The sequence below is a fragment of the Gambusia affinis genome, linkage group LG02 (genome assembly GCF_019740435.1).
Source record: "Gambusia affinis linkage group LG02, SWU_Gaff_1.0, whole genome shotgun sequence".
NCBI lineage: Eukaryota > Metazoa > Chordata > Actinopteri > Cyprinodontiformes > Poeciliidae > Gambusia > Gambusia affinis.
Window position 1 is genome coordinate 7,946,046 of NC_057869.1, and position 13,778 is coordinate 7,959,823.

The 13,778-nt window shown below is 38.0% G+C and overlaps 1 protein-coding gene across 1 annotated transcript in view; it reads left to right on the top strand.

Moving 5' to 3' along the window:
- Nucleotides 1-13,778, top strand: part of tox3 (TOX high mobility group box family member 3) — a 51,953-nt gene that overhangs the window by 19,442 nt on the left and 18,733 nt on the right. Inside the window, exon 2 of the mRNA XM_044144359.1 lies at nucleotides 9,782-9,847. Coding sequence (XP_044000294.1) covers nucleotides 9,782-9,847 — 66 coding nt within the window. The remainder of the gene's footprint in view (nucleotides 1-9,781; nucleotides 9,848-13,778) is intronic.

Genomic DNA, 13,778 nt, shown 5'->3' on the forward strand with positions numbered 1-13,778 from the left:
TCTTATCTTTCTAATTTTTTTTTGCAAACTTTGACTTTATCAATTTTCTAGGCAGCATAGTTACTGCCACAGTCATTCTTGTCTTCTACTGACTGCTGCTGCTAAGCAGGAACAAACCATCTAACGCAGATACAGGGGGGTGTTCAGTGTAAATATGGATGTGTGCTTTTTGGTCTGGGAGGGGTAACATTTAATTTTTACTGCTAAAAACAATTTTAAAAACACAGTAACAGTAATTGACAGGGCCCCGATTTTATTTCTATTTCTGTAAAAAAAAAAAGTATTTTTTTGGGGCCTGGGGGGTTGGGCTGTGGTCAAGGGCTCTTACTATTGTCATCGCTTTTCCCCCCTATATGCACCCCTTGGTAGAGGATTCAATAATCTGAGTTACAAGGGAAAGAGAGTTCAGCAGACTGCTAGCTGGCTGCACATGTAACTACAAATTTCTTTTACAATTGTCTGCAATATTTTAAATCCTGTCTCATGTTGGTTTTAAAATGAAATTTAGACCAATCTTCAAAAACGGACCGATTGGGCTAATCCTGGACCATAATGATTTTTTGATTTTGTTCCTTTCGGAGGAAAATAACGCAGATGCATAGTTAAAAAAAAAAAGAAGGAAAACAATTTAGCAGAGTCCTCTGACAGAAATATCAGTTATAAATCCAAGAGAAGATGACAGATGGGAACACATTGTGAATTACTTTTTCTAATCACGCACCACAGAAATGTTCCGAACCTTCATCCGACTATCACTAAATTTAAAAAGTGCATAAAAATATATGCAGTTTGTAGACAAAAAATGGTGGAAGTTCTTACTTTAGTGCAGTTACCTCAATAAGAAAAAGATCTGATCAGTATACTTGTTGATCACCAATCAGAGGGAAACAAAGAAAAAATGTCAGATTCCAATATCTAGCTGATTGATTGGTCCATCTGTGCTCTCTATCATACAAGAGACAAAAAGATTCTTTTTTTGGTGGTTTTCTCTGCTCTAAAACGTACAACATAATATTTTTGTTCACAAAATCATATATATAGTGTTCACTGACTTCACAAGATAAGAAATAGATGGCTGGTCTGAGTTCATCACTAAAAGCTCTTGACAGTGCACATTCCCAAAGCCATTTATAATGAGTGCATTATCCAGTAGTGGCACACAGGGAATAGGAAAATGCATCAGGGCTGGCGGAGCAGTGCAAGAGAGGACTTCAGCTTTCAGTTGAGCTTTATGTGGATCTAAGTCCCAGAGCTCATAAGAACCTGACAGATCAAGAGAAATAGCATCATGGCCACTAAAAACAAACCTGCTCGTCTTCTTTTGTCTGATATCGGGCATGCAACTTTTACATATCCTGTCTCCTAACTGCACACCAGCTTCTTACATTTTAATCAAAATACAGCAAAGGATGCTTCATTTAAAGTCTACACCTTTACCATCTAGGGCTGCTGAGAGTAAACAGCCCTGAGAGATAGCTTAACAGTTAAAGGAAGACAATATCGGCAAGCCGAACCTTTTAGATGCTGCTTCCTCAAGAGCTGTGTGTCCATGAAATAGCAGCCTTTGTGAGGAAGCTACACCATGTTTCAGAAGCCCTCTCCATCACCAGAGCCCCTTTGTGGCTGTGGGCCAATGGCTTTGCACCCTGCTAGATCAAAGATGGAACCCCATTTAGCTCATGCTTTCTTTTAGGATTTGCTCTTAAGAGCACAGAGCAATTTTAACTGTGAGGGGAAAAAAGCCGGATGTTGGATACCGACCTGCATAGTAGTGAGACTGCAGGGCCCATTCTACTAGTCCATTATGAAAAATACTGAGAGCATCTTTGTTAGAGCTGCATTTGCAAGGCTTAAGCTTTACAGATAAAAAGCCAGAATTCTGGTAAAGATGAGTGTTTTTGGTATGCTAAATTGCAAGAAAATATACTTTTTTATGGCATTATCTGGATAGAACCAGAGTCCGATGAAGTACAATATCTAAAGAATCAAAATGACTGCAACTAAAATCTTCTATTAGAAAGTGAGCTGCCAAATTGTGGAACCAATCAGAGCAATTGGGTCAACAGTGAACTCTTCTCTTGTTCCATGATAATAAACAACATTTTTCCATGCTAACCAGTTCTGACAGTCTCAGCTCTTTTTGTTCATTATTCCTCTAAACACACAGTTCACATTTAAAAGCTTTTTTCCGAATTTTGTTTTGGCTCTGGGAACAGACATTTGGAAACTATTCACAGAGCATAAACCATACTAGGTGTGATATTTAAACACATAAACGCATACATTAAAATGTAACAGTTCAGGAAGAGATTTATGTGTAAAAACTACCAAAAGAAAAAATTGTAGACATGCAAAGATAAGAATTTAACAGCATCATATAGAGAATAATAATATATATTATTTCAACATCCAGGCAAAATGTCTAGAGAATCCAATATGTTCTTACATAGAACAAGAAAAAAAAAAATATTCCTAAAAATATCATCAGCTTTTTCTGTTTGAAAAGTTATCACAAAGATTAATAATATACTTGGTGAAGAGTAAGGGTCCTAACATGGATCTCTTGATTAACTCCTGTGGAAAATAGAAGAAAAAACAAAAGTGAATTGTATTTGACATGTTTGGCATCTTATCATCTGCCACAAAGATAGTTTAAATAGAGCAGAGGTCATAGGCTCTAATTTGGAACCCCGAGGAACTCTTATTGATACTGATAGAAAAGAGACGGATCTGATATGTTGAGTACTGTGTGTTATTTGAAATCCTGTTGTTGTTGATTTAGTTTGTCTATCAAAGCTGTGAGTTCAACTGTGTTGAAAAGGAAAAGGGCATAACTTGTCACTTTAATGTTTAAATGACAGATACACTCTTTTAAAAACTTGACCAACATGTTTGAAATTCCTTACATACAGTTGTAGCCATTAGATTCCTAGGAATGTGAGGACTATGTGCTTTGCAATGGGACATTGTGTCCATGTCTGTCCCCTTCAGTAGTTGTCTCGATGACTAAATGCTTGAAAAAAACAAGTACCATTTGTTTGAGCTTGAATTTAAGCAGCTTAGAACACAATAGGCCATTACCGGATTAACATCAGCATGTGTTGTCATTGAGTGATTCATAATTTACTAATATTAGCACCTCTGTGCCTAAATGTTCCCTTACAGAACAAATAGGAAGGCTTTAGTCTGTTGATTCTGATGAAAGGAAAGCATAATGAATCTTAAGAACTGCTATTAGATTTCAGTGTAAATGCCCTTGAGTAAGTGTTTCTCAGTGAACAAAAATGTTCTTTAACAAACTATAAAATAGGACTTTGTGCTAACAGTTTACTCTCCTGTGATTGGCAGTCTCTCTGCCTAACCCAATGTGGGAGCCCATGCAGAAAAACTTATTCACAGGGAAATCTTATTTAGAAATCCTTAAAGTGACACACAGATTTCAGCAGTGCCTTTCACTCTGTTTTGTTTATGGCTGCATGTTATCACTCTTTTACACCATGTCTTTGCTGGATATATTTTTAGCGCCATGGAACTTGAACACTCAAACTATAGTTTGCCTTTCTACTGTCTTTCAACAGTGCCATAATGACTGCGGAGCCTGAAAAAACATAATCCATATTTGCTGAGCTGTGAAATAGCTTGTAAGTTTTTTTTCTTTATTTTGATAGGTAGGCTTGTAATTTTGGTTGGCTATACAAACTTAGGTTTATGCATCGTGACCGAAATATAATGCTTCTGTTCCATGTAGAGCAGTTTGAGGCTCTACTTTTGGGTTTTGTGCAGGGTAATTTTATGATATGTCATATTTGAAGGAAATCAGTCATGGCATGTTGTAGCTCTTACTGGACTCACATTTGAGATTTTCAGACAACCAACTTAATACAAACTGCATACTTCTGAAGGCAGCTTTTTTTTTGAGGTTTACTAACCAGGAAGCATTAAGGCAAGACGTCTTCCGGTTTCCCCAGGATAGGTTTATTCTAGGGAAGCAAGCTGCCATGACACTATTTGAGGTCATGGTGGTCTGTGTGATGTGAAGGAAGATAATCAGTGCACAGCTTGAACAACTCTGTCATCAGTTTAATTCAGATCTCACATAAGACTTTCTGCACTGCTGAAGTAGTACTGACATTTAGAGGCTAAGAAAAAGCGAGATGCTTACAGTGAACTTCCCCTCAGTGGCACCTTGCGTTGTTGACGACCAGCAGTCCTAATGGTAGAAGACAGTGCTGGGCTGGGGGGGAGTAATGATTTTAGCTTTAAACTGAATTACCAATCGATCGGCCTGCAGATTAGAACTCAGCTTGCTGTAGACACGTGGAGTCGCTTTACAAACTGACCGCTACACACATTTGAGGAAATATATCTATATCCCAGTTTGGGCACTGCATGTGCAGCGGCCCGCTGAGCACAAAAAGCCTTGTGATTATCATAGAGGTGACTGAGGGGTGTTTGTGCTGCCTTAGGTTGTAAATATTAGTTGAGAATTAAAATTTTACAGTGGCTAGAACAATGGCTTTTTGATGGACTGAAGTGACTAACTGAAAACTAACAGCAGGCTAAGCTTTGACGGAAATTGCATAAAATAACACAAAGCAAACGGCCGGAGGTTTCCCTGGATAGAGGGCCCGGTTTTAACTGTAGTGTTTTCACAGTCTTTTACTGAGGCCACTGGAGAACGTATTAGCACAAGTGTCATGTTCCAGGGAACACATGCTAGGCTGTGATTACTGGGCTCAAGCTGAACTGTAAAATCACTTGTCAGCAGTTGATTTGTTTCTGGAAAAAGCCTGGCCTCTTGATTGAATTAGTTTGGTGGTTTTCAGTGGGGAGCAAGAATGTGTCCAACTGTGTTACTCACTGACAGACAGCACTGATATTGTGACGTGTTGGTCATACTGTAAAACCAAGGGGAGTTTTTTTAAAGCTTATTTAAGAATTGGTATTGGAAGAAGGCTTTTAGAGTATTTTTTTTGTCAGCTTGTGTTAAATAAAGTGGACCTTTTTACTCCTGCAGTGTAAAAAGAACGTCACATTTAGCTGTATACATGGGAATTTGTATGCATGGAATGAGCTATAAGAGGCTCTTCAGGCATAGACTGTGCTGCTCTTTGTTGTCCAGTTCATGTTTACTGATAGGATCTGTGTGGTTACTCCATCATATTGAGGGTGAGATGGGGTCGTGTTGGTGCAATATTGCGTTCGCCCTGAGGTTGAAATAATTTTGTTTGCTGTAATAGCTGTAAAACATCTTATTTCCCACTGGACATGCTTTCATACAAATACGTCTGTGCAGGGATTGAAAAAAAATACAGAGCATCTAAACCACTCCAGGTGTAGTCAGAAACAAAAAAAATAATAATTCTGTAACTTTAGATTCCACCTGCTCTGTCTGATAATGAATGACTGATGGTTTTGCAGTGATTCAGCGGTTGTGCATAATATTTTGAGTAGGAAAAAAAAATATTTTCTGTGGATTTGAAGAAAAACCTAGAAATGTATATTCATGTCTTTCACTGCGTGGCTGCTTGGTTTATTCACTGTGTGTGTGTGTGTGTGTGAGATCATGCAGACACTGGAGTCTTTTCACATCAGGATCAGCGTCCATGTAAGCTCTTAATTCTCTCGTCTTAAACAGTTATAGAAGAAATGTGCTGCTGGTGCAGAAAGAGAAATAAAAACACTGACTGCCTGGCATTTGCTCTGCCATGTAGCCATGTCTGTCTCTCAACTCGATTCATTTTACAGAGAGCCTTTAGCTGCGAATTCACTCTGTTAATAAAAGCCTTAAAGCATCACTTTTCTATGGCTTCACTGCGATTCTCCTCTGCCAGAACAAGCAAATCAAAGCAAGAATGTGACATTTTGTTTTGTTTTTGGAGCAATTTTTTTTTCTCTCAGTGCAAATCCTTGGATTTGTTCAAAATGTCCATTTGCAAAGCTTCTTCCAAGTTGGCGTACATGCCGTTGTTTGGCCCCTTGCATGGCAGCCGGCACTCTCATCTAGCTCGTCACATCATTTTAATTACAGAGCCTTCATTGTCTGCGCTGACCCATTTTAGCGTCAGCTGCACAGACCCTCCAATCACACTTAATTTCTTCTGGCATTTGACTCAATCGGCATTGCTGCAAACATGAGCTCTGAGTGCCCCTCTCTCCACCCCCAACCCTCACCAGAAAGGAACTGGGAATAACAACAACAATCTCCGCTGCCTGCTCTCATTGCAGCAGCCGGACCAATATGGAGTGAGCTCTTTAAGATTGATAACAGTGGCAGGGGACATTTCCTAGGATGTTAGTCACCGTTCTCCAAGGAGATTGGGAGCTGCTCTTAAACAATCTTTGAAACACAGTAAAATATGACTCACAGAGAGAGAGCCCAGGGAGATTCACATCACTAATTGGCACTTGGACTTAACATGATTGTGTTTTCTCTAATGAAGCTAATGAGATTCGGATCAATGTCCATGCTTGCAATGTGTAAATTAGCCAGATCTCTTAATATGATGTTTGTTGTTAATGACGCATCACTTTTTGATTTAGACACATGGATATCTGTAAGGTTGTCATCTGCAGAACTCAGTGGTGTGTAGCATGATAAGTAATTTAGTCGATTGTCTGTGGCAGTTAATGTGATCATCACATGTGATGGTAAAGCTTCAGCATAAAAAACTGTTTTACAGCAAATAAAGAAGACAATACTGAACACATTAATGATTTTTTTCAGTAAATGTATTTTGAAATAAGGGTGTTGACATGTAATTCACACCATATTTCTGTAGCTACCCGAATGATCAACACAAATTAAGACATGATTTGTGACATATTCAATACATTGAATACATTTCACTAAGTGATTTTAATATTGTCCCTGTACCGACATTTTTAGTATGGAGATTTTTCTTCAGATCTTGAAGATTCTGGGACATTTTTATATTATTAACTTATTAATCTTTCCAAAGATTTAATTGTATTCAAATCAGATGAATGACTGAACCATTGCAGTAGCTTTATTTTCTTCCTCTGCCACCCACAAAGAGTTTCAGGAGGAGTTTGCGATTATTCTCTTGGTGGAAATGCACCATGTTTAACCTTCATCAAGTATATTTTACCCTCAAACATGTTCAGTTGCTCAGTTGTACATGCTGAACTATTCTTCACTCTAACTCTATTGGTGTTTTCTGCAATGAAAACACATTTTTTGCATCATGCCAGTTTTTAAACATCATCAAAATGCTGTATTGCAGACACTGGCTTCCTTAGCCAATGCATAGCTGTCTTCACCAGAGGTCTCAAAGCATTCCTCAGTTCATCAAAAGTTGAGTTTGTGATTCACGCATATTGAATCCATAGCTCTACTGTAAATAGCCTTACAATTTCCCCAAATGCCGCACTTATAAGTCCCCTTTCCAAGCATAAGAGGCTTGTTGCTCCAACGCCGCAATAAGACGCTGACGTCTCCTCTCATGGCTGGTATTTGATGAGCTCTTGTGCCATGGCTGAAATATATAAATATATCTGTTATAAGTGTTTACATTTGTCACCACCATAATTTTTAATGACTTATCACATGAAAAAGCTTATTCACATGGGATTCTAATTGCATTTCTTATTTAATGGAAACATTGCAATTGTGACATTGTGTTTTTTCGACATTAGCAGAATATTTAAAAAGCTTTTGCGGACATTTGCAATGGAAACACAGTTAGTATTTACTAATATTATTCATGGTTATAATGAAAAAACAGTTTCTGCTACTTCCAGGTTCCTCTGAAGCTCTCTGTAAGTAGCTATTCACTGGTTATTCTGCTATTTCGCTCCTCTGTGAAACATTTTGCAAGGAGCACCTGCTCATAGCTGGTTTATGATGAAATAAAGGTCTTTCCCATTCTGAGTTATGGATTCAATAGAGTGCAGTGTAACATAGGTTTGGGGGGGTGGGGGGGGGTTGACTTGTTATTGCATCAGGTGTGAATATGAGAAAAATGTTGACATGTTCAATATTTACTTTACCGACTGCATGTGAAGCCCACAAATAGGAAGACTACAATTAGCTAATTCCTGCTTTATTGTGAGGACTCTCTTTATTTTATCTGAAAAGTGTTTAACATGAGACATTGTCAGCTCCCTTTTCGAAACTGTACTCACAGAACCAGAAGAAGCAGGGCCTGCCCTGAATGTAGCCTTATCTTGTTCTAAATCAGAACAATTTTCTTAGTGCGTGCTTGAAGAGAGAGGGATATCTCTGGGACTTTAATTTATTATCTAAAAGAAGACGAGGAACAGAGAAGCACTTCCAAGATAAGGCCATGGTAAGGTTAATTACCAGCCGAGTGGCTGACGTAACCCAGCCATGTCATGTCTCCAAGTTGCACACAGCTGGGCAGTGAAGAAGTTGTAGCAGTTGACAGATGTTTCTCATTGGAGCCATACACTTTTTCTGTCTGAACGGTTTGATAGAAACTATATAAACCCTGGTTTTTAAGTAGGATGTAGTTCAGTGGGGCAGCTTTAGGCTAACATGGCACCAGAGGCCCGGGCGGGCTTGAACCACCTGCTCCAATAACGACAAACAGAGCTCATGGCGCCTCTACTCGTTGTTGCGTACCACAGTTAACACTTCTGCAGACTTCCCACTCTCTCTCCAGGGCATAGACTAATTAATGGATAACATTCGCAGCTGATTAGCAGCACTTCTTTCTGTAATTACATTTTCATACTAACCACTCATAAGAAAGGGCGTATAGAATAAAACCCACAATGCTCATTAAAATGTTCTCTTATTTAGATCTTTGCTTGTTACCATTGTTGTTTGGTGAATATTCTGATGAGGAGTGTTTTGAACTTGCCGTCATCCACTGTTTTTAAGGGAGTTTGTAATAAATGCACAGAACTTTTATTTAAATGGCCTTCTCAGTTGAATCTCATGAAGATGTAGCCTCGCCATAATTCTGTCCTCCCTGAGTTGTGCAGACTGTTTGCTCTCCTCACTCTTACAGAGGTGCATTGTGCTCCTGGGCCCAGCTGCTAGCCCATAATTCTTCATTCTATGTCCCATTGTTTCTACCTGTCAGCGCAGTCGTGTCTCAGAAGAAACAAAGTGGCTACCATTTTGCCAGCAGGCTATGTGTGGGCTGGGAGAGGCGGGAACATATTGTGGAAACATGTTATTTCTTTCCAAACTACAGGGTTTTAATAGCTTATCAGTTGTCTTAAATACTACCCAATCTTTACAGAGTGGGACGCACAAACTCTCTATTGTTTCCCACACATTTATATGAGCCATGTAGGCACCGGAGTTAAAATTTTTATTGCAGAAATTTTGCATGAGAATGATACAAGTTAAATAAAAAGGAAACCCAGCTGTCACTGACCAACAGTGTACCCCTCCCACAATAAACACACCCTCCACCTCTTTATTTCCCTCTAGTATCTCTCCTCCCATAGGTTATTTGAAGTTAATAACCTGCCACTGCATCCTGATACTTGGCTTTGTGATGCAAACATATCCTTAATTGCCATCCCATAAGAGCTGAATAGCCAGAGCAGATTCTCATTACGCTGGCTTGAATTGGCCAGGCCTCTCTCATGTTTCTCACTGTCTAACAATAACAGAAAAGTGGCAGAATGCGACTGTGCAGGTGGAGGAAAGGGTTAATGCAAACGTTCAAAGTGGGACAGTTTGTGTGAGTGACAGACGTCTGTTGAGAGAATGGGGTTGCCCACTCAACCCACTGGAAGTCATTGACTAATTGGGTTTTCTTTTTCTTCTTCTTTATAGTTCCAGAATAACAACAATTACATGAACATGGCGGAAGCGAATGGCGCCCTTCTCGCTGCTGGAGATGTGAGTACACTTTACTTTCCATTTGTCCAAATGTCCTTTGAAATAAGTCTGTGCAAAGACAATTAAATGTGTACTTTGATTTAACAGAAAACAACACAATCAACCAAAAATGTACATTACTCATGTTAGTTGGCCTCATTTGCCTTTTTTACATAAATGGGGGATTTTCTTTATGTAATTTTTGTACAAGCCAGAGATTTTATGGCCAATTTGCTATAATTGATTTTATGCCTGCCAATATAGATTTCATCTGGTTCTAATTTCATTTTAAAACAAATGGAATTTCTACCCTGTAGATACATTTAAATTTGACCTGTTTTAAAGATAAACATTTTTAGCAAAATAGAGCAGTGATTTCTCAAAAATAACGCAAAGTTACAGAGATGTCATGCTACATCAGCAAACCATCTACAACTAAGTTGGCATTTCTTCTATAACTGTTTAAGTAAAATCCTCCACTTACTGCAAGAAGGTTTTGTAAATGAAGCTAATCTAAGAAAAACCTCATCACACAGACTGTATCTCACTAACTTGCTTTTTTTCCATTCCAGCCCTGAAAGTGTAAAGTGTAAACAATATGTATACAACAAATAAAAATCTTTGTCCAGTTTAATATTAAATAGAAAAAAAAAATCCTGATATATGTTGGACTATTGAACCATTTTTTTAATCATATGGTCTCTATAATTATTAATAACTGTATTAGAACACATTGTGTGTATGAGAGAGAAAGAGAACAATCATAGCTAATGAATATTTAAAAATATAGAAAATTACTACAAAGTTAAAATGAAGTAGTATTTAGCATTGTACATTAACGATTAGCATAATAGTTCTTTTGTGTATTCCTTGTAGAGTTAGTTGTGCCTTACCAAAAATGTGAATTTCAAAATTATAGCAATATTTTGTAATTCAGTGTGTCACATAATTTACAGAACTGACTTACAAAATATGTTATGAGCCAAATGATCAAACTCATAGTAAAGAGAGGATGCAAGCTAACACTACAGTATTAAAATTCTCACCGGAAAGATTGTCAGTAGAAGCGAGATGTAAATTTACTAGAGACCTTTGCAGCATTGAATATCATAATCTGCATAACATTATATATATATATATATATAACATATATTCAAACCCTTTTATTTGAGGTGCAACAAATGTAAAAATGATATCAAATTTTAGCAAAATAACTGATTACTATTAATTATATAATTGATTAGCTATGCTATTAGCATATTTCACCCGACAATTACACATGTAGCAATTTGAATTCCAAACGTGACCCTAGTTGTCCACTACATCCTTGTAAAATGATAGAAGCATACTCCGGCATGTTCTTAAATACATACAGGCAATGAAAAGATGAGCCAGTCTCATCCCACATTTTGGTGTCAGGAGGTAACTGTTTTGTAATCTCACTATAAATGCACCATGTATCCCCAGCTGTCTGAGATAATGCTGCATCTTCCAAACACCAGTTTCTTTTCCTCTTTGTTGAGCTATAATAAAAGAGCAAAAAAACATTCCCCAGTCATATCACCATGTAAGTAGCTCTATCTGTTGGCACTTACAAAAGTGAAATGTCAGCAACAGGATTTTGCTTTAGAGTTGCAGGAATAATACTGTAACATTCTTCCAGTGATTTCTATGGAAGTCTATTGCTGCCTCTGTGAGCTGTAGTCAAAGTAACAGTGAGCTAAATTTACCCATTTTATTCCCCCTCCACCCACTCCGGTGCCCTGTCATTAGAGACAAGGGTACCAAAAATACCCGTCGTCCTCTGTGGCTCAAACGGTTCAATCTCATTCAGAGATTGATCTGGCTTCAAAAACCACAGCAAAGCAGTATCGTACTGCTCCAAAATACAGAGGTAGTGTCATTGTTAACCTCATTGTTTTCATTCATGTCAACTGGGCAGCAGAAATGCAACTGTGACACACAATACCAAGCAGCTACACACAGATACACACATGCACGCACACACACAGTGCAGAGCATGTGACCTTGTGTTCATAAAGTGGCCTTCTCACAAAGCCACAGAGCATTATAGAAGAAGTCTAATTTTCCCCCATATTTACGCTGACTGGGCACATCCTCTGTATCCAGGGGCCGCGTAGGCCCAATGCAGTGGGGAACACATCGACACAGTATGCTTGGAGAGCGTTCAGCCCCCAGCTGTGAGGGCCCACTGCGGCGGTGAGGGGAAGAGGGGCTTTCAGCGGATCCTTGATACAAACAGTCCAACTCATTTGCATTTAATCAAAAGGAACAACTGTTTCCAGTGTTAGGGCACAGATGGTATTGTGCATTTAAAAGAAAGAAAGAGGGAGACAAAGTCATAAACATAGATCGTTATTCCTAACATTGAAGTTTTCCATTGTGTGCTGCAGTGTGAGCTTTTGCCTTATGACTGGATATGCACTGGAAATGAAGGATACTTTATTACTGCTCTATGTTAAAAAGAAATACATTTACTGGATCACATGGTAAGATGAGATGTATATTTATGTTTTTTTATTGAAAATACCCTTAATTAAAAAAAAAAACAAAACAAAAAAAAAACATATTGTTTCCATGATTGACATCATGGTGTCTTTGGCAAAAATCTTCACACTATACATTACATATTGCATCTGACTATGATTTAGCTATTTATAAACACAATTACATATTTGCTCAGAATCAGGGATAATTGTTTTTTAAATTGCATGTGTTGGGGTCAAACGTTTTAAGTATAATTATAGTGTAAACATGGCAAGCATCTTAAAATTGTTTTCAACTATGAACCAGACTTGTTTAGCCCCGTAGTTGGTTTCCAAATCCCTGAAATCATCATCTGTGCTTTCCCTCATTGTTTAAAGAGATTTTAAACATTCTTTGTGTAAACTCTTGAGTTTGAAGGCAGTAATGAATAAATCTCTGACACATTATTTCTCTCATTAAAGTGGCATTTAGCAAATGGAATTAGTTGACATAAAATGACATAATGACATAAAATGAGAAGTTTAATTTTATTTAACTTCAGACAGTGAGAAAACAGTGTGTATGTGTCTTTGTATGTAAATTTGTGGTTTCAACTGTAAAAACTGATAGAGACACACCCCAAAAGACTTGCAGCTACAGTATAATTGCTGTGGAAGGTAGTTCTGCGAAGTATTGACTCAGAGGGGCTGAATACAAATGCTGCACACTAAGTTAAATAGAAACCTGTTTATTCTCATCTGCTGTTTGCACAGTGTGTATAGTAAATCTCATGCTGTATATATTGCTTTGACAAGAAGCTTCTACTTCAGAACAGAAGCCCTTTATTTGCTGTGTTTGGATGACCAGTGTATCATTTACCTTATGCACTTAGAGGATGAGATAAGATGACCTTGGTGTGCCTGGTAAAGCTCACATCCTAGCAGGGAAAGGTTGACTGCCTCCCTCAGGGAAAAGGGATACTGTACACTGCGATTGTGTTCCACTCAGATGCATCACTTTACTCTTGCAATCAAATTAGAGTCATGTAATGAGCTATAAATATGTAGAAATGGACTACAAATGATCCAAATTTGAAATAATGCTGATTAGGGGTGCCATGCTTGATGTTGTCATTTGAGTAGCTCCACTCTGCCTGTCTAGATATTCGAAACTGGATCTTCAACCCCGCCTGTATTGATTCCGAGGCCTATTATAGGCAGTAATTGCATGCTGCTGCCTTTAACAAGTCTTGGTTATTGCATCTGTGAATTGGATTACTACGTTTATTGAGGGACTGGGACTATTGCCTGAAAATCCTTTTCTTGTTCTTTGTCCTGTTATTGAAAAAGGTATCATGGCATCACCGTGATAAAACACTGGAAAGGCATTATTAACTGTTTCTAACATGTTTTATTTTTTATTTTTTTTATGTTTCATTAAGTTTATAACAAGTATTATTAAAGGG